Raw genomic sequence first — 24,826 nt, 5'->3', positions numbered from 1 at the left:
CAGTCTGGTTTGTAGAAGACACCATTTGGCTCTTACTGCCATGCTGCAGTGAATGATCATTTATATAATAATGTATCTGTGCATTTATTTTCTGCGGTGGCTGTTACTAATGGTGTGCGGTGCTTAAGGAAAGCCTACAGTGACTAAGAGATTCATTGACAGTAATGTTTGGTGCTTGAACTAGAATCAAGCGAGTCTCTGCAAGCGTAGGAGCTGTGGCCCCAGACCCCTGTGTCTGAGCTACGACAACTTTACCAACAGTTGGAAGTCTCTGTGTGGGCCACCCTGTCGAAAATTGGGGGTGCTTTTTTTCTATTAGAAAAAAGTTAAAAAAAATGGATGCTTTCAGTCGTGTCGCCTCCCGCGGAGCTTTAGCGACTGACACTCCGATCTCCGGGGACGGGGGGCCGGCTCCGTGGCCGCGAACGGGTTCCCCCCCACCCCGAGGAGCGGCCCCGCCGCCGCGGGCGGAGGCACCGCCGGTCTGGCCGAGCCGCGGCGCGGGGATCCCGCCTCCCGCCGAGGCTCCCCCGGCCCCCCCGCGGAGCGGAGCCCGGCTCGGCGGAGCTGGGCGGGGCGGGGCGGGCGGGGAGAGGGCGGAGCTGGCGGCGTTGGCCGGGTGGGAAGCGGCTCTCGGAGCGCCGCGCAGTGCGGAGCGCCCGGGCGGCAGCGAGGGGTCTGGCCGGCGAGCGTGCAGCCGGGCCGGGCGGAGCAGCACGGAGCGGAGCGGCCGCCCCCCTGGGGATTACAGGCTTGCGAGGTTGTTTGGACGGGGCCGGAGGAAGTGGGACCGGGCCGCTGGCTCTCCCCGATGGAATTCACCTGAGCGCGGCTGCGGCGAGCCCTGGACGGCGGGAGGGACAGTGCTCCGGCGGGAGCCCGCTTTGTCTCCGGAGAGGACGGGCATGACTTTTTAAAAACAAACAAACAAAAAAAATTACCCCTCAAAAAACCTAAAAAGCAGAAGAAAAAATAAAAAGCCGCCCGAAGGAAGGGACGCGCTGCCGGCTGCAGCTGGAGCCCGCGGAGGGAGGCGCGTTGGCAGGAGGGGCCGCACCGCCCCGGACCCGGAGTTGCCGCCGCGGAGCCGCTGCCCCTGGCTCGCCGCTGCCGCCGCACATGGTTTTCTTTGTCCTGCTGCTGCTTTATTAGCGCTTCGCGGCCGCCGCTCTCCCCACGCCCGCTCGCACACACGCACACCCCTCTCTCTTTCTCTCTCCTCCCAGGGAACCATCTTGCGGGGAGCGGGGAGGGGGGGCTCGGCTGCCCGGGAAGGATGTCCGCCGGGCGGCCTGCGCGCCCGGTCCTCGGAGTTGTTCCCGAAAGGATTAGTTGGGTTTTGGCTGCGGGACTTTGAGAGCCGCGCTGGATCGGAGTTTCCCGGCGCTGCCGCGCACACACACGCACCTCCCGCACCGCCATGAGCCCCGGGCTGGCAGCCGCGCTCAAACCCCGGCGAGCAGGTAAAGCCGCTTCCTCCGGCGGGGCTGGGCGGGGGCGCGGGGCCCGGCTCGGGGTCCCCCCGGTGGCGGGAGCTCGGGGCGCCGAGCCCGGGCACCCCGGGACGGGCGGAGCGGCGCGGCCGAGCCCGCGGAGCTTCCGCGGAGCGCGGGCAGGTGCGCGGTGGCCGGGGCTGGTGCGAATGCTCCGGCGGGGCCGTGCCAAGAATGAGTCAAGCCGCGCTGTCTGGGCAGGAAATATTTTAGTCATACATCCACTTGAAAGACAGTACATTCCTTGAGAAGGGAAAAATACTCTTTAGGTAATTTTTTCCTTTTTAAGTCTAGGGATTGCGAACTTGTTTCATTTAATGTTGAAAAGGATTAAGCTGCGCTTGGTAACAAGGGGATTTATAAAGGAAAAGGGCCGAAGTGCAAGGAGGGGAACTGTTTGGAATCAGCTCCGGCTCCGTTCCTCGCACCGACTCCCGAGGCTGTTTGGACGTGGAGCACCCGGGATGGATCCCCGTGATTCCTTAAAATGTAACATATCCAACAGAGAGTGTATTTCCATCAGCTGCTCAAGTAAGACCTGGCAATTCTTAGGATAAAGGGGAACGAAGAGCCCGTTTTGTCAGGATATAGGGGAATGAAGAGTCAGTTTTGTCTCGGGTAAAAGGACAGCCAAGCTCCTCTCCGTTCCTTAAACATCAAGGTTTGAGCACATTGCCTTCGAGCACCTATCGCGGAAATAAAGGCACTTTGTTGTCTGCCTAGATTCCTGTCAGTACAGAGGGGGTTTTAGGTCAGCACTGCCAAGGCATTGCATTTCATCCTTCTGCGGTAGCGCTGAGTTGTTGGGGTTTTTGCAATTAATTTGGCTTTTTGTTCCTTTACTGTTGTTGCGTGATATGAGTACCTAACTATGGAAAAATGATAGTTGCATAGAAATTGATACAGTATCTGCTGGCAGAGATTGTGTTCACTGCTGTTAATGGTCATGCAGTACCCTAATTACGGTTTTATATTTAAAAGCAATTTTTAAAGTAAAGAAATAGGCAGTTGAAGTTCCATCGCACAGCTCAAGCTGGTGAAATGGGTTATTTTTATGATAACCCAAGTTGCTCTTCCATTCAGTAGTGTGTGGTCAGTAGTGCAAAATGAGATGCACTCTCGGACAAGCTTTGTCTTTGTAAAAATGTTCCTCTTTTAGATGCACATTGTACTGATAATCATCCCCCAGCTTGCTCACGAGCGGTTCTCGGGCAGGGTGTATTGTGCCCCTCGGTATGTCCAAGGAGTGCCCCTTCCAGATTTCACAACGGTGTTTCCGACCGGTTTATGCCTTAGCACAGAAAAATATTTTGCCTGAAAAACCGTAGCTTAAAACCAGTCTGTTGGTTTGCGTTTGGCATTAGAGCAAACTTCTTAAAACAAAAATGCTTTCCTCTTTCTAGTGTTTGGAAAATGAAGTGACTAGGAAGCTGCAGCTTCCCTGAGCTGTTTCAAAATGAAACAGTAAAATAAAGTAATAGCTGGAACTGTAAGAAGTTTGCGTTTTACTATTGGATTTTCTTTCTAAAGAGAAAGAATGGTTTGGAGAGTTTTGACTGCTGAGAGAAGGTGCATTTAAAAAGATAACAACAGCCAAAATTCACTGGAAAAGGTCATTATTTTTAATCAGAGAGCAGGCTGATTGGCAAGGTTAGCAAAGCATTGAGCATCTCTTAATTTGTTGGACTAATATTGGACTGCTCTTTAAAGCACATGTCCTTCTTGATCTCTTCAATTTGTGCATTATTCACATATTTTCATTAATTTAGAGAAAGTCATCACTGAATAATAAATCCATCATTGGGTAATAAATCCAGTGTTTACAAGGTATTTAATTGAGAAGAAATACACCAGCCCAGCTTTTATAGAAGCCAACAGTAATCTAGTAAAATCTGTCTAGAACTCTGCAAATGAGTAAAGCTATTTTTAATAATTAATCATAGAAGTCTTGTATGTTGTCAACTTGAGGGCAGACAGATTATTTCAGTGTATTGCTGCACTATGATATGCAATCTGAACTGCATCGACTTATTTATCGGCGATTTCACACCTAAGTTTTTAGCGCAGTCGAGATATCTATTATATGTTGCTTGTGTGATGGTCTTTATCTGGTTTTGAATTCAGAAATTCCTTCCCTTTAACAAAAACGCTGCAGCCTGCTTTCCTAATAGTGTTTTTAATTATTTTTCCCGAAAGCAGTGAGAAAACAGCTCCTAGGAGAAGACTGAAATCTTTCTCAAGTGTTGCGTTTTCCCCTCGTTTGCGATATTTTGTTACTGAGCACATTTCTGCCGACATCTTTTCGCAAGTCTCTCTTGGTGGGGTTGGATCCAAGACCCAGCTCGGAATTGCACAGCTCTGTGCTTTGTGAACGTGTAGGCGGTGTAAGTTGAGGCTTTAGATGTACGGCTGTGCGCTATGTATGTGTGTGTGCGCAAACACAGCTGGACACAGATGCACAAACTTAATGCTTTCTGCTTTGGGGCTCAGGATGTTTGTAAAATTAACATTTGCAGTGTTGTCTTCCCTGGTCTGGTTTCTTGCCATGGTAGTTTCTGAAAGGGGGAGCTTGTTGGTTTTGTGTGAAACTTAAATAAGGCTTTTTAATAATAGGTGGAAAGATTAACCGGTGTACTTGTGTACAAACAGCAGGAGTACATGAGGTACTAACACAGTATTAGGAGGGAAAAACCTCCCACGGATGAAGGTGGCTGATGAAAAATAAAATGGGTTATTAGTTTATACAGAGCGTGGTGTCCAGAATCAATGATTCTGACGAAGGCAAATCTTACGTGGAAATAAATGCTAATACTAAATATTAACATGCTCTTTCTTGTTCAAAGAGTACGTAACAGCAATTTATAAAATTATCTAAGTTATCAACACTGCTTTAAAGATGGTAAAAATCCAATGGTTGACACAGTAGGGGGTGTCCAAAAATTCTTTAAAAATTAATTAAGAAATCCGCAGTTCTGCAGATTCCCAAAACGGTGCTGTCTGGTTCAGTCATGACTCTTCTCCACTGCAAAATCAATGTCAGAATGTATTGGATAACTACAGTACAAATATATAGTTTCTGTGCAGCTACTATGTTGAATAAAAACCCCACTTCTTTCTTCATTAAATAGAATCTTTCCCAATAAATATCTGCACTGCAGGGCGGTGAAGCACAGCCACACAGCACCACCTTATGGACGCTTCTTCCGAGGCCGCAGCTTCCATGGGCTCTCTTGGTTTTGTCACCTGATTTGTTTCTCTAAGATATACATACATATGTGTGTGTATAAATATACCGCCGTGCCTTTTGAAATCTATCACTTGCAGAAAATGTAACATATTTTTTTTTATTGGTCTTTCAGGCATCTGATGCCAGCTCTGAAAAACTGTTCAACGCTGTTACAAATAAAGGTAAGACTGCAATTCACATCACAAACATATTTTTTTCCCCGCACATTTCTTTTCATGGCAATTTCAATGGGAGATGAAATGTAACTTGTCTCGCAGAAATGTCGCAATCAGCTTGTTAGTGCTTTTTATGTTTCTCTCGGTTTCAGACATGTTCTGTATGCTTGGTAATTGCTTTGCTTAAGCAATATAAAATAAAGGCTTTAAATAATGCATTGCCTGCCAGGTCAGAATTAATTTAAATAACAATATTAGGGAATAGTTTATTTTACAAATGGCTTTAATTTAAGCTCATTTAAATAACTGTAAGAGTTTTCAAAATGTTTTAACTTGATTGTTACTCATCAGCTACATGATAGACGTGGAATTATGAATAGCCAATTTGCACTGCTGACAGTAATAACCAGCCAACGTTTAGTATTCACAGGATAATAGTCATAAACCATGGCTTACTGTGCTGTGTGCTTTCTGTAGAGTTAATAAATGATATAGAGGGCCACATTTAAATATTCAGTATCCCATTAATTTCTTCCAAACAGCAATCCGAAGAGAGAGTGGCTAATGATATAACAGTACATTAAGGGAAAACTTACCCTAAATCAGTGCCAGCGAGCTGCTGTGCAGAGCTGCTCCTGAAGCAGCATTACTAGAAAGGCTGTAGGCTTTGGGGATTTTGTTTTTATTTTTAATTCTTATTTTTTGTTTGGTTTGTGTTTTTGTGAGTAGGGTCGAGGGAGCAGCTCCAGGGATGAGTTGCACCGATGGGTATAATTCAAAGCTTTTAAAATATCTGTTTTTCATCCCCACTGCCCTGCTTCTTAATGGCAGCGCGTGATAGCTGCTTAGTAAAAGGGTGTGCTTCTAGCTGGAAATCCACACTATTTTAACTTACTGGTTTTTTTGGAACGTTTAAGTAAGTTTGCATTAAGAGAGGCAGATTTGGTTAGTGAAGTCTAGGTGGTTTATGTTGACCGGGTGTGGATTTGCTCAGTGTTTGCCCTGTGTGCTTCTCACCGCATTTGGGTTTGTTAGTGCAGTGGGTCATTCTGGGTTTTTTCGGTGTCTGTTAATTCCCTGGAGCTGCAGTGGTTTAACTGCGGACGGTACGTGACCCTGTTACATTTGGGATTGCTGTGCTGATACACCGTTGCTTATGAAGTCTCTTGCTGCATATTGAGTTATACCTATATTTAATTGCATTGCAGATCTATATTCCTGTTTTTTATGTATTGGAAGTACAGTCTGGATGGAATATTTCTGTGGTCCAACTAGGTTATCTCACTTAGTAAGCTGATAAATCCTTTATGTTTAATTGCATTTACATTTTCCCCTCCATAGGCCGTGAGTAGGTGGCACCGCCAAGTAGAAAGGAAGAGTTGTGTGTTTGGAGTGACCCGAGGGCCCCAAACTACATATGACTGCATCTTTATTTTGCTAATTCACTGTAAAAAGCTTTGGCATTTGAGCAGCCCTTTCTTGGGGCAGGGCCAGGGGAGGAGCAGCCCGGGAAGAGCCCGCATTCCTGGCCAGGCCTGTAACCGGGGTGAGGGGCTCCTCCCGGCCATGCACACAGAGTAGGCCCCTCTTCCTCTTCCTTTCCCTTCTTTTTTTTTTTTCAAATTTAAACACGTTTCCCACATTCTTATTTGTGTTTACTTACCGAGCTTGATTCGTGGCATCTATTTGGCTGTGAATACCCATGCTTGACAGGGAGCCTTTTCTTCTGAGGTACTTTTCTTTGGTGATTTAGTTCCCTTGAAAGGATTAGGCTTTCTTTGTGTAGCCTAAAATCAACATGGGCTTTTCGAAGCTTTGCTTGGGAAACCGTACACAAATAAGCTTTTTAGTTGATGGTAGATTATTCCTTTGCCCCTTATTTCCATCAAAATGGCGTCTTTCTTTTCTCCTCCTGAGTTTCCCCTTAAAGCCATATGCTAATTCCTGTTGGTAACATGAATGACAAGGGAAGAATCAATGCAAATCCAGGTGCGGCCAAACTAGGCTGACTGGTATTTTCTTTTTTATTTCCCCACCCCCCTTTTTTTTTCCCACTGGGAGAAAAAGATTAAGAGGAAAGAGGGTGGAAAAAGCATAGGGGACAGTTTTGTTAAAGGGATTAGCATTCAAACTGCTAAATATCAGGAAAAGAGCCTCAAAAAAGATCCCCTGTTTGGAGATAATGTCAATAATTGCTTGCAGCCAGGTGCAGCGGGGCTGGCGGTGGTTGGGAGGCTGTTGCCTTCTCTAAGTGTCTGCCCTGGGGAGGGCTGGCGACTGTCAGCTTGATGTATTCCAAGTTCAAGTTCTCTCTCTGCAACTCAGTCTGTTTGCTTCCAAGCCAGTTCTTCCCCTCTGTGTTGTCTGTGGCTGTTTTTGCCAAAAGCAATAAAAGTCACTTGTAAGAAAGGTCAGATTTGCATGGGGTAAATCATCATGAAACCTTCAAAGCGGCTGGTCCAGGCTGGGCCGGCTGACAAGTGTACGTCCCTCTGTGTGCAGAGCCAGGCCTCTCAGATGTCCATGTCTCATATAGACTTTGTTTTTCCCTTGCCGCTTTTATTTTGCAGAATTATTTATAGCTGAGACAGCAGGAAGTACAGATGTATTTACAAAACAGAAATCCTGAAGCATTTTAGCCCTTGTAAATACATTTTGTCCCCTTTCTGTCACTTAGTTGTGGACGTCAAGGCTGACAGTGAGGTCAGGTTTAAGGTGTGATGGATTAACATGGATGTATAAGGTGGAACAGTCCCTTCCTCAGAAATATTAATAATTAAAAAATCTGTAGCAAAGTGAATTCACCCCCAAGCCTCCCTTGAAGAAGTGGTAAAACCCCTTGAGGAGAACTCTCTCAACTTCCATTTAGGAGTTGACCGCCCCTAGAGCTGATGCATCCCTAAATCTAGAAGGGTCCTGTGAGTTTTGGGGGGCGGCCCGTAGATGTTGGGGACCCTCAGGGCTGGGGTAGGTGTCATGGCCGAGCGATGCTGCGTTGCAGAGGGCTGTGGGGTTCCCGTGTCCCCTCTGTGCTGCCCCTGCTCCTGGAGGCCCCCAGCCCTGCAATGGGTCTGTAGCAGGGCTGGGCATTCAGGAGGGACGTGGCTTGGTCCCCAGGGCAGGAATCGCTGTAGCTGCCGTGGAAATGAGTTGTCCCTGGTTGTGAATTGGAGCGTCGCTTGGGCGGGAATGTTTACCTCATAAGGCTTAAAATTGTCTGGAGAATTGATTCCCATGGAAATCGGGGTGGCTGTGTTGGGAGATAAGCACCTAAAAACTCCTGAGGGTCTGAGCCCTTAGTAATACTTGTAAAAGGAGCATTTGCCATGTAAATAAATCAATGAGGTGGGCAAGGGATGGGAGAGGAGCACAGCGCATCGTCTGCCTGTCTGTCCCCTCCTGTCCTGCTGGTTGAGATCACTGTTTGTAGTCTTTTAAGTCTTTGAAAGAATATAACTTTTCCTTGCCCTGGGAGAGCGTCAACCTTAGCACCATTAATCCTGGCCCAAGTACAGGCTTTGCTGATGATTTTTGTAACATGACTTTCCAGCATAATTAAATTCCATTATCTCTTAGTAATTTAAATAGACACATCTGAAGCTGTAGAGCAGGCAGCTCCTACTACTGTGTATTTCATTTATGTGAACTCCCTCCTACGTACCCTTGGAAAACAGCTTTTCCTGGAGGGAGAAATGAGTCCCAAAGTGATGAAGTTTTCATTTGTGCTGTATATTGAAGTTTGCCTTTGATCAGAAACACAATTGGGCTGTTACAGCTTTTCATGTTCAAATTGTTTACAGGATGTTCATGTAAACTTTATGAATTCTTCTGCTTTGTGGCACCACCAGCTGTCAGGGAAATATTTATATTCTCAGCTGGAGGTAGATCAAGGCGTCTGGGTTACTCGTCCTTGCTGGTGGCTGAAATACCAGTCAGATCAAGCTCTGGCTTTTTAGATGGTTCTGGAGCAATATCCTTCCCTAGAAAAACAGGCGTGTTGTTGTTTCTCCCCTCGTCTGTCTATGGTGAATCATTTCTTGAGGATCCTCTACAACATCTGTTTCTGTAAACAAGCCGGGAGCTGAAGTTGGCAAAGACTTCTCTGCTGGTCCCATTCACAGGAGATCCTCAGCCGTGGAGAAATGCTCTCAGTAAACCATCCCCGCAGCATCTCATGTTAAATATAAGTGGATCTGCTACTATGTAGATGGCACGTGTGCAAGATTAACATGGTCACTATGCCAGAGAACGGGCTGCTGCTGCCTCCCTCCTTTCCAAGGGTCTGTAGGAATCTGCCCAACATCCTCGCTCACTGGGTGTGTGCTCTCGGCGTTTTTGGGTGGCTGCTCTCTGCGTATGTTGGTTCTCCACGCTACCTCGTCTCACTGAAATGCTGCTTCCTCGCTTGCTGTCAGGGCTCCAGAGCATTCCCCGCGCTGCAGGAAACCCACCCATTGGCCAGCGAACCCCAGGGACTGCTGAATCATACAACAAGTTCTGCAGATTTCTTTTTTTTCTGCTTGTTACGATGGCTCACCTTCCAAAGCGATGCCCTGTGGAGACAATGGTGTCTCCTTGCCTTTCTGGTGGAGACTTCTCTGGTGGCTTTGGTTCGCTCGGTTTCCCTGGGCTTTGTGGGTTTCAGATGGCTTTTCAATATTTTCCGTGTCCAAGTTCAGTGTCTCGTTAGTGAGGGCCTGAGCACTGGAAAAAGCCTCCGGTTTTGAGGACCCCAGGGTTCTTGTACCTGTGAGTTAAATTAGAAGAACTGGTGCATCACTTCACTCAAACTTCCAAGTCAGGCAGACAAAGAAGTCGATCTATGTCTTGAGATGGTCCTTTGTTCCGCTACACAAAAGAGCAAGGCAGTTATTTCTGTGCCGTGAAGGCTTTATCTGAGCAAGGAATGTGTCCCGTAACATCCCCTTATGGCTGCATCTCCTGAGCACAAACCACTCCTCCCCATCTGCACGCTTTCCGTGTCCCTTCCTTCTTTACGCGCTGCTGGTTTTTGGCTGGGGTGCAGCGGTCGGGGGTTGCCGGTGCTGGGAGATACCGCGGCTGCAGGAAGAGGTCGCTGGATAATGTGATGGACCCAGCGTTCCCAGAGGGACAGGTGAAAGTCAAAGGTATCCTCTTCCAAAACCTTTCAGATTCTTAAATCCTAACACAATATTACAAAACAGGAGTCTCCTAAGGCTTTGCTGATAATTTTGAAGTTGATACTTCAAAACAAAACCAGAAACTAGCCAGCATGGTACAAACACCCTAGGCACTGGCTTTTCTTGAGCAAAATAGCAGGAGGCAGTTGAAGGTTCTGGGCATCCTTGCCCATTTGGGCTGGTATCGAGTACCCTTTGGTGTCAGTTGGTGATCGCGTTCCCCAGGACTTCATTTAAGACTGTTGATTTTAGCAAAGTCAAATTGTTCCAGTCTCAGTGAGCAAAATGGCAATATTTACTCACACATAATTGTATCTATTTTGGAGAGAGCATTTGTTTAATAGATTAACCTATATTTGATTTTCTCAAAACAAGCTTTTATCAGCACTGGGCTGTTAAATAACACATTGTGGGAATCGGTTCAAAATAAGGTGGAAAAATTCGCCAGAGATAGGAGTGTTTTGATGACAAAGATCTTGACTTGACATACCTGCAGTCACTGGAGTCCACGCTGGGGTCTGGAATGAGATTTCAGAACCGGAGCATCCTGCAGACCTCCCGTATCTGGCCTGCCATTAGTCTCTCCCTTGTAATAAAATGTTTTCTCTGAAAATGTATGTTTATTTAACTAGGTCTCTTTTTGCTTCACAATCTGGATTCCATTCAGTCAGTTACCACTCCAATTAACTAACAATTATTTAACATTAACAGTAATTACAGACACCAGTTAAGCGCCTACAGATGTCAACTGTTAGCTTTGTACCTAATCACTCAATGAAATGGAGAAAGTTCAACAAACATCAATTAGCCAAGCAATTAGTATGAGGTAGGAAAGAGTATGTTATCGTGTGTGAGCTGATTCAATTTATTTTATTTTGTCAGTAAAACACACACACAGACAAGCAGCAATAAGTTGGAGAGATTAGATAAAGCTGTATTGTTTTGCTGTTTATACAAGATTTTCCCCTCCTCTTCTTTCCCTTACATAACTTAAATGTGCTTTGCCAGGCGTTTGTTATCTTATCAAATACATTTCATTTCGATTGGAAGAGCACAGCAATGTCATTTTCCACGGAGAGGCAAAGACCGTTTATATCAGGTTTACACCAGCCAGCCAGCGTGAGCTTTACCCCAGCAGAACTGTGACCTTAGCAAAGCTGCTCCTGCGAGTAGGTTTAACCCACAAGTAGGTTTAACCCACAAGTTAAACCAAGAACCATGTGAGCACCAATGCACTTCAGTGCTTGTGTGGCTCAGGAGAAAAGAGTAGGAATGGGCCATAAATTAGTTTTAGCTTCTGAAAGAAGCGGCTGATTTTTAGCCACCATGCACGGTGTGTTGCAAACCCCTCTTTTAAGGTCTTTTGAAGAGCGCAGAGCTGTGCAGAAAGTGCTCGGTGCGTACGCGGGGTGCCCGGGCTTCCCAAGTACCCAGCTGTGCCACTAACCTGCCCGTTCACCTCCAGAGTCCCTTTTTCTATAGGATCTGATGTCTTCTCACTTGGCACAAGTTAACACCCTTTGCTCAGGCTGTCTCACATCCAGCTACTGTTAATTTAAAGAAAAAAAAACGCACTCCAAAGTATCTCACATCCTACACTCTTGACACTCTGGATGTCAGTAGGAGTTTCACAGGCACGTCTATATGAATTGCGTTGTGTTTTGTTTTAATAGTCTTCATAGCTGTTTAAAAAACAAAGCAAAGAGGCTTTTTTTTCTTCCATTTCTCAGCTGTCCACTGAACAAGAATGCCTTTTGCCTTCATCACCGTGCTGACATATCTTAAATGTTTCTCCACATAAAATAATCCCACAAAGTAAGATATTATTTTATCATGCACACTGCCCACAAAAGCCCATGAAGTTATTTGAATTAGTCACTGTTGTCCAAAGTTCAGGAATCGGAGCGGAGAACCACAGGCAGATTTTGCTGTTGCTTTCCCAAGTCTCAGCTTTTTTCTTTTCTCTAGAAAGCACAACATGTGAAGAAACGCTTCAGCGTGTAACTTGAGTGCAATAATACTTGTCTGAGCAGGCAGAAAAACTGAAATCGAGCTTCCAAGTGAGAGCTACCGTGTTCATTCCAGTGACAAAAAAAGCCCTTGTGAAGAACGATACTTTGGCCTGGTGAATTTTTACCTTTCTCATGGCTCGGCGCAGATTATCCAAAAGAGAAGGCAGGGCCTTGTCACGCAGGGATGCCGCTGGTTCTGGAGATCCAGAGAGGTTTGTAAGAGGGCAGTTCTAGTCTCTTGCAGCAGAATAAACAGACCCTAATTTATCCTCCTTGAGGCTTCAGTTCAGTAATGTGCTTCATTGCTTGACTGACTTTAAACACTTGTTAACACCAAGCGTTTACTGAAGTGCTTTGCTGGATGAGAGCCACAGGAGTAAATCCTGACACCCTTGAGACTTTCAGCCACCTGGGCATCACTTATATTTCCTTTCTTTTTGTCCCCAGTGTTCCTCTGTGACTGAGGGGGACTCCTGTCCCCTGTCCCCAGCAGTTCCCTGGTCTCTTGCTGCTGCCTTGGGCTTTGCGTGGGCTCTGTGACCTGTGTGATTTCTCACCAGAAATCCCAACGCAGCGAGAAAAGAGGGATGATTTTGCAGCTGAATTGCCCAAAGTGAAAACGCCAGCGCAGGGGAGGGGGCAGAGGGGCTGCCCCCATCATTGCCACTGACATGGCTTCACCCCGCGATCACAGCTTGCCCCGGTGTCGTTCCACGCGTGCAGTTATTTGATGTAACATAAACTATTTTCCAAGCTAGACGCGAGTAGCAGGGCTGCCAGGAGCGTGCTGAGAAACGCTTCAAGTAGCGAGAGTGTGTGTGTCTGGAAGGGCCTTGCACAGCGTTCAGCAAGCTGTTTAAAAAAGCCAGTGTAAATGTATGCTTTAAAAGTAGCAAACAGAAGAGCAGATAAACCAATTTAAGTGCCTTTTAGAGCTGTTCATGGCCTTGACTTGTATATGTTAGGAGAGTAAGGCAGGAGATGGGAGGGGGGCTTCCTTCTATGCTTATCCAAATTGTGCTGTTCTAAAAAAAATCTTGTTGAGCTTTTGACCTAGGCTTACAAAGGGGCCTTCAAAGCGGGGTAAGGAAGAATTTCCAAGGCCAAGAGCACAAGAGTGTCACCCTGCCGCCCTGCTGGAGCCTGTGTTTGCTGCAGCGGGAGTTCCCCAGCACTTGAAATCCTGAGTTTGGACGAGCTCACAGCTCACCCTCACCTCACCTGGCTCATTCCTGTGTCCTGTTCACAGGCAGAGGAGCCCCCCAAGCCCCTTGTTACCCCCTCACCTCTGGCTGTCTAAAAGCCAAGCTTACACTTGAGAGCATGGGCTAAGCCGCCATCTGCCTCAGCTCCCTGTGGGAACCTCATCACTGGGTTCACATCGTGTTTTGCAGTTCCTTTATGGGTTTTGACAAAATGTTGTGGGGTCAAGAGACGAGGTGGATCTGGAGGACTGGGGGTGTCTGGGTCAGCGCTTGGCCCCTGCTGAGGGAGGTGGGGAGGAACCTGTGGCTTACGGGATGGTATTTGTTGGGATGAGAGGGATGAGGCAGAGCACTGCTGGGCTCCCGCAGCCATTTGCTGTCATTTCCAAATATTCCAAGTTAGTGGGCGCTTTTGAAAATCGGAGGCAAAGGAATTTGAGTGGCTTGTAATAGAAAACAGCTGCTGCAGAGTAAGCTGTGTCCTAAGAAAAAATGACTTTGTGAAAATAGGTCTGCTGAGTAATAAAGCCACAAATTAATACTTAGTTCATTTACTAGGTTGTTAGTCCCATAAGCACTTAAACTTCATTTGTTAAAAGAAAGGGCATTTAAAAAAATCACAAGCAGATGAGCAAAAGCCTCAATTTTACTTTTGCTTGCTGGTTTTTATTGTTGGTTGGTGGTACAGTTGGAGGTTCTCCAGCTTTCAGGAGGTGTGATCACTGCTTGGGCGCAGCAAACCTCATCACAACAACAGCACCATTTTCGGTGTCCGGGGATAGTAACTGGGTGTTTGGTTGTGGTTTTGTTCTTGAGAGGGTTTTTTGTCTGGTGGTGGGTGGTGTTCTTTTCCTTCTTGCTTGTGTTGCCGAGTTAAACTGAGTGTTAAAATCAGACTTGGGCTGGTTGTCAGTGCAGGGCAGGGCTGTCTGTGAGGAGGGGTGAGAGGCTGTGCCTGGAGTACAGCACCTGTTGTAAATCTCAATCTCTTGTGTAGATCGGCTTCGAAACTTCAAACAACAGCTCTGCTTGGCACCTTGGAGTAGTACGATGAGACTGTTATCATTAAGGGAATTGTTCTCCCAAGGTGGTCCTTAGATTTTGGTTTTGAGGGGCAATTAGACAGCTGAAGCTTTGGTAGATGGAAGGTCTGATAAGGATGCTGAGTTTCTGACACCTCCAGGGGAGAACCGCTTGAATCTTCCCTCTTGCAGGTAGATGAGGTACCAAAACTGTTCTTTAGGTGCTCCCGACGCTCGTCCTGGGGTCCGTACAGGTCTTAGTTGACTGGGAGAAATGGGATGAACTCATAGGCTCTCACCTCTTCATCAAGAAAGACAAGAGGAATGATCTTGGCCTTAGTTTTGGTCTTAATTCATTCCTGAAAGTTCAGTCTTTGGCTTCTAACTCCCAGTCAAGTGGGTGTTGATTTGAAGGTGTGGGTGGTTTTTACATGGATTGTAACCCCTTATAACCCAATTCATATTTGAGCAGTCACGTCTGATTGCAGATGGGGGAACAACTCGTAGAGTACACATGCAATTGCCTGTAAGTGGCTGGACTGATTAACTCATGCCCGTGGTGGAGGCTGTGGTGATGCTCTCCGTACATCGAGAGAGATGCCGTCAGTCATCTGAGGCCAGACCCGCTGGCATTGCCACAAACAAACAGGTCCCTGCTGATGGCATTCGGTTCAGGCTCCAAGGTAAATCATCATCTTTTGGTACAAGAGCTTGTGCTTGAGCCTGTAGGAGGTTAAAACAAAACCAAATGCCTCTAGGGATTGAATTGAAAAACTCACATTAGTTTTTGTGTTGCAAAGGTCACTTTTCTTGTCTTACAGCTTTTATCTATGCTATGGTTGGTTTTCCTTCCTAAAAATTGCGTGTTGGACCTGCTCTAGTGTTTTCCCAATGGTTTCTCTAGATACGCTGTGCCCAAGTTAGCAACTTAGGAGCTTGTGCTTGAAGGGAGAAGAAACAAGAGTGCTCATCTCCGCTGAACGTGGTGGAGTTACTAGTGCTAATCTTGTAGAGTGTTTTGCTATACATGCACCTGCTTAAATATTTTACAAAAATAAGTATCTTCTTACCATGACCCTCTCTAAAAGTTCATTGCCAAATGCTGTCAGGTCATGAGGTGCTATATGTGTATCCTATGATACAGACGGGACATGATGGAAGGATTTTGTAAGATAAAACCCAGTTTGATCAGTCAGACGAGTATGAATTGCTTCCTACAGTGTGTGTAGTGTTGGCCAGCAGGATGGTTTATGAAGGCGGCTTCTGCAGAGCCCATCCTGCGAGATGCTGAGTGTGTTTTGGGTGTGAGTCCAATGTACTGACATATCTTTCCATCTGCTTCCATGTCTGCTCCCTGTCTCTATATGCTAACTCTTATACTATAGGTCATCAGACCATCTTTTGTCCTGGTTGCACAGCTCCTGACACTGTGCAAACCATGGCCAGGGCTTGTGGGAGTCACTGTAATACAAATAAATGTTGATAAAAGTCATCTGGCAAGCTGTTACACTCGTCTGGAAAGGGCTGGGGAATATGTGCATGTGGGACAAGTCTGTACATCTTCTGAATTGATAGATAATTAAGTTTGTTGGCAATCCAGCCTGTAGTAAATTAACACCTTGCTTAAATAGTTAGCTGACAGTTTGAAGTGGGGGGTGGCATTTTAATAGTTAAGCTGGTTTTCTCTGTCTTCACATGCCCTGTCCAGCATCTCATCTCATTCAAATAACCTAATTGCTATCCAGCCTTTCAACAGCACATCATCTTAGCACCTTGCTGCCAAGACAGTTATTCACCTAAAGGCCTCATTATGTTTTGCCAGTGTATTGGGGGCCAAAAATAACTTGACAATATCTGCTCGATACCCAGGTCTCTAAATGACAAACAAATAATTGGGTGAAGCGAACGCTGAGCACAGTGCAGCTGACACAGCCCACTGTGTGCAGAGCCCTTAACGACAGCGGCCACCGCTCCTGCTTCGTGTCAGAGCAAATCTTTAGGCAGCAGATAGTGCAGAGACGCGAGGGTGACAGCTTGGGAAACTGCGTGCTGGTTATTGCAGCCGGTAAGGAGGGTTTCTACGGCAGCCTGTGACAAGTCACTGTCATTTTCCTGCAGGTAAATGGCTGACATCTTTGAACAAAGGCTTAACAATAGCATTGGGGGGGGGGAAGAAAATCACGTATTGTTATCTGAGAGGGTTTATGGGTGGGCCAGGAAATGATCCATCTTCCCCTTTTAATCTGATATTGTAATTAATTTAAAGTTGATTGCTATGAGTGGCTGTGCATACTTAAAAATTAGATTAGCTGGTAAATTGTCTCTAATGATGGTTTTTATTGCTCTGGTAGTTTACACAAAAGCAGTGAATGTGCTTTTCATTGAGTGTGCTAACGCGGCCCAAGAAGGCAGGAGGGCCCACACCGAGGGCCCCCAAAAGCGAGTTCCCCCAGTCCCACAGGTGCCTTTGGGTGGTCACCGTCCTGCAGCCCGTGGATGTCTCATGGTGTCAGCAGGCAGGGGCTGCTCCGTCCCACATCCCAGGGGTGTCACCAGACCCGGAATCGTCACCTTGGTGCACCCCAAATCCTGGGAGGATCCGCACCGAGCACATCAGAGCCCTGCAGCGCGTTCCTGGGGATTCGGTGATGTTACTAATCCCACGTGACACAGCGTATGTGATAACAGAGTGGTTGCGTTAAGAAGTGTGTGACAGATGCCGTAACTTGAAATTTCTTGGAATTGCTCTTTTTCTTAACACTAACGTTACCTTCTCTGTGCACATGAGCGAGTAGCAAATTTGGATTTTCAGCCACATCAATACTCGTGTATGCACAAGTTGGACTGACAGCCCAGCACGGGCCTTAGGATTTTCCTGCTGAAATGCCCGTACTTGCTTTTTAGGCATAGTCAGCGTTGGTAAGTGGATAGTGGGGCAGAGAAGCAGCATTATGATGTGATTGAACACCCTCTACCCTTCCCCTCTACTCCGCCCTGGTGAGACCACACCTGGAATATTGTGTCCAGTTCTGGGCCCCTCGGTTCCAGAAGGACAGGGAACTGCTGGAGAGAGTCCAGCGCAGGGCAACAAAGATGCTGAAGGGAGTGGAACATCTCCCGTGTGAGGAAAGGCTGAGGGAGCTGGGGCTCTGGAGCTGGACAAGAGGAGACTGAGGGGTGACCTCATTAATGTTTACAGATATCTAAAGGGTGAGTGTCAGGAGGATGGAGCCAGGCTCTTCTCGGTGGCAAACAATGACAGGACAAGGGGTAATGGGATCAAGCTGGAACACAAGAGGTTCCGCTTAAATTTGAGAAAAAACTTCTTCTCAGTAAGGGTGGCAGAGCCTGGCCCAGGCTGCCCAGGGAGGTTGTGGAGTCTCCTTCTGTGCAGACATTCCAACCCGCCTGGACACCTTCCTGTGTAACCTCATCTGGGTGTTCCTGCTCCAGCAGGGGGATTGGACTGGATGATCTTTTGAGGTCCCTTCCAATCCCAAACATACTGTGATACTGTAACACGGTTCAGAAGGATGCAAAGTGGGGGGACGTCAGTTGTTTTGGCAAAGAATCTACAGCATTTTTCTGCAGCATGTTATGATTCTGCTGCTGCTAGAAGTTACAACTAGGAGTGCCCAAAAAATTTCAGGCAGTTAAGGAAACTTCAAAGCTTGAAAAAGATCAGCCTAATTTGTAGGTAAAAGTTTGCTTGCATGATTAACGTCTGTGTTGTTTATTCTGGTAAATATATACGGATAAAGTAACTTGCAAATGCAAACAAATACAGAAGACAAGGAATATGGTTCCATCTCTAGGAAACGCTAAACACGCTTTAGCAGTTTTCATTTGGAAATGTGGGTTTTGTTTGCCCTCCTTTGGCTCACTGTGGAACGTGAGCACTGTTCAAAGTCTGTAGTTTATCGCTGGGCATTCATTTTCTCTCTGCAACTTAAACTTTGTCCTTTGTAGATAAAGTGAATACATTCTGTTAGGCTATGTTTTTAATATATAAGAAGCATGCAGATAACTTGCTCTGACAGGCAGAAGGTAAATGGTTTCCCTAGATCTCAAGCAGTTTAGACTTTTTTATTTTAAAGAAATAAATTGCTTATACTCTATTTACCTTTTCCCCTGAGGAGTAAACGCGAGGTGTAGGCATCGCATACTTTTTGACATGGTGTGCTTGAGTTTTCTATTCATTGCAGCAACACGTAGCCCAGGAGCGAATTTCCAAAGGCGATTTGGTGGCTCAACCTGCGAACCTCGTCTGTCAGCAGGAACATTCCTGGGATTTTATTCAGTAGCAAAATGGGAGCTTCACAGAGGAACAATTTGTGTTTTATTGTGACGATGAGGAACAAACAGCAGCAGAATCCGAGCTGCTTGCGTTTGACTTTAAAACTAGAAGTAACATAAGAAAATAGCTTGGGAAATGCAGTTTATCGTACCTGGGAACTGGAGCAGATGGGATTTGGGAACAAAAAGTCTGGGGAAGTGAATTTGAGATGTCCCGTAGCCTTTTGATGCAAAACGTGTTGAGAAGAAAAACTGAGACGAAGTAGTAACCAAGGTACTTCCAGGTGTTTGAAGAGCAATGCAGATAAACAATCCCTGACAAATTATAAGGAAAATTCTTCAATCCTTTACCAAATATTCCTTGAGCTAGAGGTTGGGGAGTGGAGGGGACATTAGCCCAGGCTACCAGGGTAACGCTGTTTAATGCTCACCTTGTTTCTCAGGATGAACTTGCCCAGCTTAAACTGGCCTAAGCCCTCCTGAGGCCACCATGGGCTTGCACGGTGGCTTATTTGACTCCGCTTAAACATGTTCTTAACTAACTTGAAACCTTGACCGACAGAGCCGCACGCACGTAGGCTTGTGTGTCACCTCTCTCACTGATTTAATGCTCTTAAATTCCTTTTTTAATTAATGCTGTTCAATGAATCGCGCTGCCACTAGTCCCTTTGAGCAAATGAAAGGGGGGCAGATGGTCTGGGGGTGCCGCTGGCAGAAAAGCTGATAGCTTGGGTCAGAAATGTGCGTTCAGCTTCACTTGTGTAATTTGAGTAACGTGGTTGAAATTAGATCGCGTGGCTTAGTGGAGGTGGAGATGTGCTCAGGGTTAAGTCCCATGGTAAAATTTCAGCTCCCGTTTTCTCATATATAAAAAGAATTGTAGATTCAGACATCCCTTGGATGGTGCCGGTTGGTTTTCAGAACAAAAGATTTTACAGGTACGCACCATTAAAATCACATTACTTAAAAGGTAAACCAAAATTACATAGCCTCGTTTTTTTTTCCTAAGTGTTTGCAGGAATGCAGTTTCAAGTACATATATCTATGTATGTTTTTAATAATGCTCCATCATTTGACATGGTGTCTTGCCAAAAATGAAATCATTAATGAACTCCCCAGGGTATTTATGCAGATCCAAAGCTGCTCATTACGACTATTTTTAAGTACATTGCTGCGTTGATGACGAGGGGAATTTGTTGAAACCTGTAGCGTAAAACTTGTAATTTTGTTTGCTAACACTTGCAAAAGATTACAAATGTGATCCGAAGCCCTTTGAAGTCAAGGGGAGTAATGGGATCATTAGCGTAGGAATTGGTACATGTTTCTCTAATCTAATACTCGCACAGAGAAAAGCCGCCCCCTCCCGTGTGGGGAACACAGGCGGCACTGACAGTATGTGGAGGTTTATTTCCAAAGCCTGGCTTTTCCAGAAGGTGGAAACTTGGCCTCATGAGTGTCCGTGGCTTCTGAATGCCCTAAAGTCTGTCACTCTATTAATATAATTTTAAAAGAAGTAGTCTAAAAACTTCTTATTCTTAGAGCTAGTTTTCTGGACAACTGCTTTTTTTAGGACAGGGAACTGCTGGAGAGAGTCCAGCGCAGGGCAACAAAGATGCTGAAGGGAGTGGAGCATCTCCCGTGTGAGGAAAGGCTGAGGGAGCTGGGGCTCTGGAGCTGGACAAGAGGAGACTGAGGGGTGACTCATTCATGTTTACAGATATCTAAAGGGTGAGTGTCATGAGGATGGAGCCAGGCTCTTCTCGGTGACAACCAGTGATAGGACAAGGGGTAATGGGTTCAAACTGGAACACAAGAGGTTCCACTTAAATTTGAGAAGAAAATTCTTCTCAGTGAGGGTGACAGAACATTGGCCCAGGCTGCCCAGGGAGGTTGTGGAGTCTCCTTCTGTGCAGACATTCCAACCCGCCTGGACACCTTCCTGTGTAACCTCATCTGGGTGTTCCTGCTCCATGGGGGGATTGCACTGGATGAGCTTTCCAGGTCCCTTCCAATCCCTGACATTCTGGGATTCTGTGATTTTGTGCGTGAAAGGTGCATTTCGAAAAATACCCGTGTTGGCTTGCTGGGTATTCTCAGGAAAGTAAGTTTTTGGAGGTGTCTGGAGTCAGTGTTTTTGTGCGTGGGCGTCTCTACTTGCAGGTGAGGTGCCCAGCAGGGTTACGGGTTTACAAACGTACACTTCTTAAAGTAATTCAAACAAAGGGCATCAGAACCAAATACAAGTGTTGTTTTTCATACAAGAAGGTAGAAAGAGCCTCTTGTTGCAGCAGGATGCAGATGTGAAAAAAATAACGTTATACTTGTCTCCAGAAGCAAAAGAGAGTTTCAGTTTGCTGCTGGCGTCCGGTTCTCTGCAGGTATTTAATGGGCTTTGCTGAGACATGCGCCCGATTGGAAAATGGTTCTGGAGCTGACAGACTTCGCTCAAGGCAAATTCTTTTCATTAAAAAAGGATTTAACTAATTAGACCTGACTGTCGACTGACAGGTTAATTGATAAGGGAAGTGGGCCCAGTAACCCGGAGGTGAGATTATATTGTGACTTTAAATCTTTATAGTCTCTGATATAACTTGGTTTTCCACTGGAATGTCAGAGAAATCACGCTGGTTTTTTACAGGGCGTAGTGCCTGAAAAGATTTGCAAAAGGGCCGCAGGTTCCTAAAATCCATTTTTCAAAGTGAAGGTCTGATCCAGCAAATTTGTTTGAAGATAAGGCTCATTGAAGCTGATTCAGTGGAAGCTTTGCACATTTGTACGCTTGGGCTCACGTATAGTTCGGTTGGAGTTGCCAGGTAGTTTTTGTCTAACTTCTTAATTTCTTTAATTAGCTAAAATAGAACTTAATGCATCTTCTTTTTAACTGTTGAAGTAAGATTAGTTCTGGAAACGCTCTTTTCTTATCATTTGCTTTTCAAAATGGAAATTATCTTGGGAGTGTGTTTAGTGGTTGATAGGAAGGAAGCGGTGACATGGGGAGCCCGGCGGAGTCTGCGCGGGGACCTGCGGCCGGATCTGGGCTCAGATGAGACGCCGTTTCCAAATATTAATACATCTGGTGATTGCAAATAACAAAGAGGAAAATTTCTGGTGGTTCTTCCTTCAGCCGTGTAGAAACCATACTTTATAGGGCGTGAAAATACAAGTAATGATGACAGGATTTGGAAAAAACAAACTGGAAAACTGTCTTGATCGCCACCCACGTCCACTAGAGCTGTAGAACGAGGCTGTGGGAGGTGAAAGCCACTGATCCCATAGTTAACACTCTGGATATTAACCTCATTTGTTTGGATGTGTCAAGATAACATCCAGGCACAACAGAGACTGGCAGGCAGTGTGAACATTGGTTTTTGTGTTACACAGAGTGTCGGATCGTGTGAAGGAATTAAGGAACAGTACTGGGCAGAAAGGTCTCTGTCGCTCGTGCTGCTGTAAAAATCTGAGTGTAGTTCAAACCTATTTTTTGGCAGTCTTTCTAAGGAGAGTTACTAGGATGAAGAAACATGTTTCCTGGTAAGCTGAGAGCAGCATATCACTCATCGGATTCAAAGGAAGAAATTTCAGCTGTTATAAATGAGGTGATTTACACTTGCTAATAATAACTGTAGCTGTAAGTTTTGGGAGGTCAGTCCTAAGGATTTATAATAAGGGTTGTTTTTATTGGCACACTAATACCTGACTGTAAGAGCTGAGACATTTCTGTTACACTCCTTTCCTCTTGGATAGAATTAGATGCCTGGATTGCATGTATCAGTATAATCAACACTGCTAAGATGTCAAAACATAGAAAGTCAATCCTATCAGAAAGTCTAAACCCATCTTGTTTTCCTTTTCCTTCCCCAACCCCCCGCCTTGTGCTCCATCTAAAATAAATAACTGAAAATAACTGAATGATACAATCCATTTCTCCAAAGGATGAAAATAATTGCCTCCAGACTTCTAACTTACCTGCCAAATTGCATCCTGATGTGAATTGCAATGGACAAATTATAATCTTTTGAGACAAGGCAAGAAATGATGGAGTCTGTAAGTGACCCTTCCCTGGTAGGCACAGTCAAAATGAAACTACACTTGGCAAGTGATTTGCAGTCACATCGGGGAAGAGTTGGTCCCCAGGTCATCCTTGAAAGGCTCTGACTTAGGAGAGAGAGGCAAAGGGTTTGCGATGCAGCTGAGGGTTGAGCGGGAGGCAGAGCGCGAGCTCTAGATTCCACCACTTAAGAGAAACAACAACAAACCAAACCACCAGAATAAAACAATGACAATAAAAAGCACAGAGGAGGGGGGAGATCTAACCAGGGAGTCTGCTGTTTGTGGCGTTGGTCTTGGAAAGGCTTTCTATAGAATCATAGAATCATTTTGTTTAGAAGAGACTCTCAAGATCATCGAGTCCAACCATAACCAACCCCTGGCACTGCCCCATGTCCTGAGAACCTCATCTCCGTCTGTCCAGCCCTCCAGGGCTGGTGACTCCAGCACTGTCCTGGGCAGCCTGTTCCAATGCCCCACAGCCCTTTGGGGAAGAAATTGTTCCCACATCCAACCTCACCCTCCCCTGGCACAACTTGAGGCTGTTTCCTCTGCTCCTGGCGCTTGCTCCTGGGGAGCAGAGCCCGACCCCCCTGGCTCCAAGCTCCTTTCAGGCAGTTCAGAGATCAGAAGGTCTCCCCTCAGCTCCTGTTCTCCAGCTGAACCCCCAGCTCCCTCAGCCGCTCCGTCACACTTGTGCTCCAGCCCCTCACCAGCTCCGTTCCCTTCTCTCCACTCGCTCCAGCACCTCAAAGGCTTTCTTGGTGTGAGGAGCCCAAAACTGACCCCAGTATTCTAGTACTGAGTATTCAAGTATCATCATTGTACAAACGATGGAGCCAAGATGGCCACATAGGCAAGATTTGAGCATCTGTCTTTAAGAAGTTCCGTATTTGCAGTTGTGTTCCAGCATGGGGCTGTTCCTTTGCTCAGCCCTGCTCAGGCTGCGGTTTTGTGAGCTGTTGCGGGCTGCTCTGGGTTATTTCAGAGCCGTGACGCAGTTCTGTGCTAACAGCTGCTCTGTGGGCCATGTCTTGGTTTACTTCATAATCCAGCAGTTTGCTTAAATGTAGAGCAATTTCAGGACAAGCTTTTGTCATGTTATGTAGGTATCAAATAGCTGTTTGTGTTTTGAAACTGCAGCAAGTATGCAGACAATAACTTTGCTGAAGACGGGGCTATTTCCATAATGTGTTTCAGACTTGGTTGTGGCTTTTGTCCTGTTTTTGGTATAGGGGTGACTTGCGCAAGGCTGGGGCAGCCAGAGAAGTTAAGTTGCAAGAGGCCTTTTACATGGGGGTGAGAACAGTCATGCAGTCTGAAGGATTGTTTTGAACTCCAGAAAATACCAATGAAGAAACAAAACTTCCTATTCAGACAGGAGAGTGTTTTATACAAATTGTTTCCACAGACCCCACTCGAAGCCCTACATTGTCTGCCCGTCAGTAACACGAACCATTGTCTAAAAAGCCGTAGGCTATAAAATCTAACAATAGATACGAACTCTGTAAGAAACTGCCGTGCACACTGGAGCATCGGCTGTGTAGAAACAAATAAGAAATAAAAATGTTGCAACTCCCCTGTAGAAAGGATCCTGGTGTTAAGCTCAATGAAGGTAGTAACTTCTGCAACCCCTGGTGGTGTTAGTTCCTTCAAGACACATGTAAAAACAAAAATGAAATATTATCTTTCTTATTTTAAACCATATACATTCTTAATTCACTTATTCAGATGTATATTGATATGTACACTTAATACGTGTTATGGTTTTCTGGCCCTTTCAATACTGTGATTAAGTCTGATATTTTGTGAAATGTTGTACAAACTGTCTTCTTGACCCCATGCGGAGAAGTCAAACAACCTTACAGCCTTTGTTGAAACTCAAAAACTCACACATATTTTACCGGGTTTCTTAATACTGTTACTGTGTTGTGGTTGTGCAAATGGTGCTGCTATTGGAGATGATGCTGGATAGAGCAATTAATACTGGAAAAATAATGAAGGGGGTGAATCCCACCCGCCTGGGTTTCGAGTAGCAGGAGCCAGTACCAAAAGGAGGAGCCGTGAGGTTGTGTCCTGCTGTGAAATGGATGTGCTGATCTGCTGGAAAACAACACCCCCCGGATCCGCCGCAGATTCTGGAATAGTTGTGGCTGTTTTTTTTAACCTCAGGAATGTTAAATGTCA

General features: G+C 45.8%; 1 protein-coding gene across 7 annotated transcripts in view; it reads left to right on the top strand.

Annotated features, from left to right (window-relative positions):
- AUTS2 (activator of transcription and developmental regulator AUTS2) overlaps positions 1–24,826 on the top strand; it is a 716,369-nt gene that overhangs the window by 644,984 nt on the left and 46,559 nt on the right. For all 7 annotated transcript variants that reach the window (XM_065036489.1, XM_065036491.1, XM_065036490.1 and 4 more), the window contains one exon: positions 4,853–4,901. In XM_065036489.1, coding sequence (XP_064892561.1) covers positions 4,853–4,901 — 49 coding nt within the window. The remainder of the gene's footprint in view (positions 1–4,852; positions 4,902–24,826) is intronic.

Source organism: Columba livia, chromosome 20 (genome assembly GCF_036013475.1).
Source record: "Columba livia isolate bColLiv1 breed racing homer chromosome 20, bColLiv1.pat.W.v2, whole genome shotgun sequence".
Classification (NCBI taxonomy): Eukaryota; Metazoa; Chordata; class Aves; order Columbiformes; family Columbidae; genus Columba; species Columba livia.
Note: the sequence above shows the minus strand (reverse complement) of the source record. Positions and strands in the feature narration are given on the sequence as shown.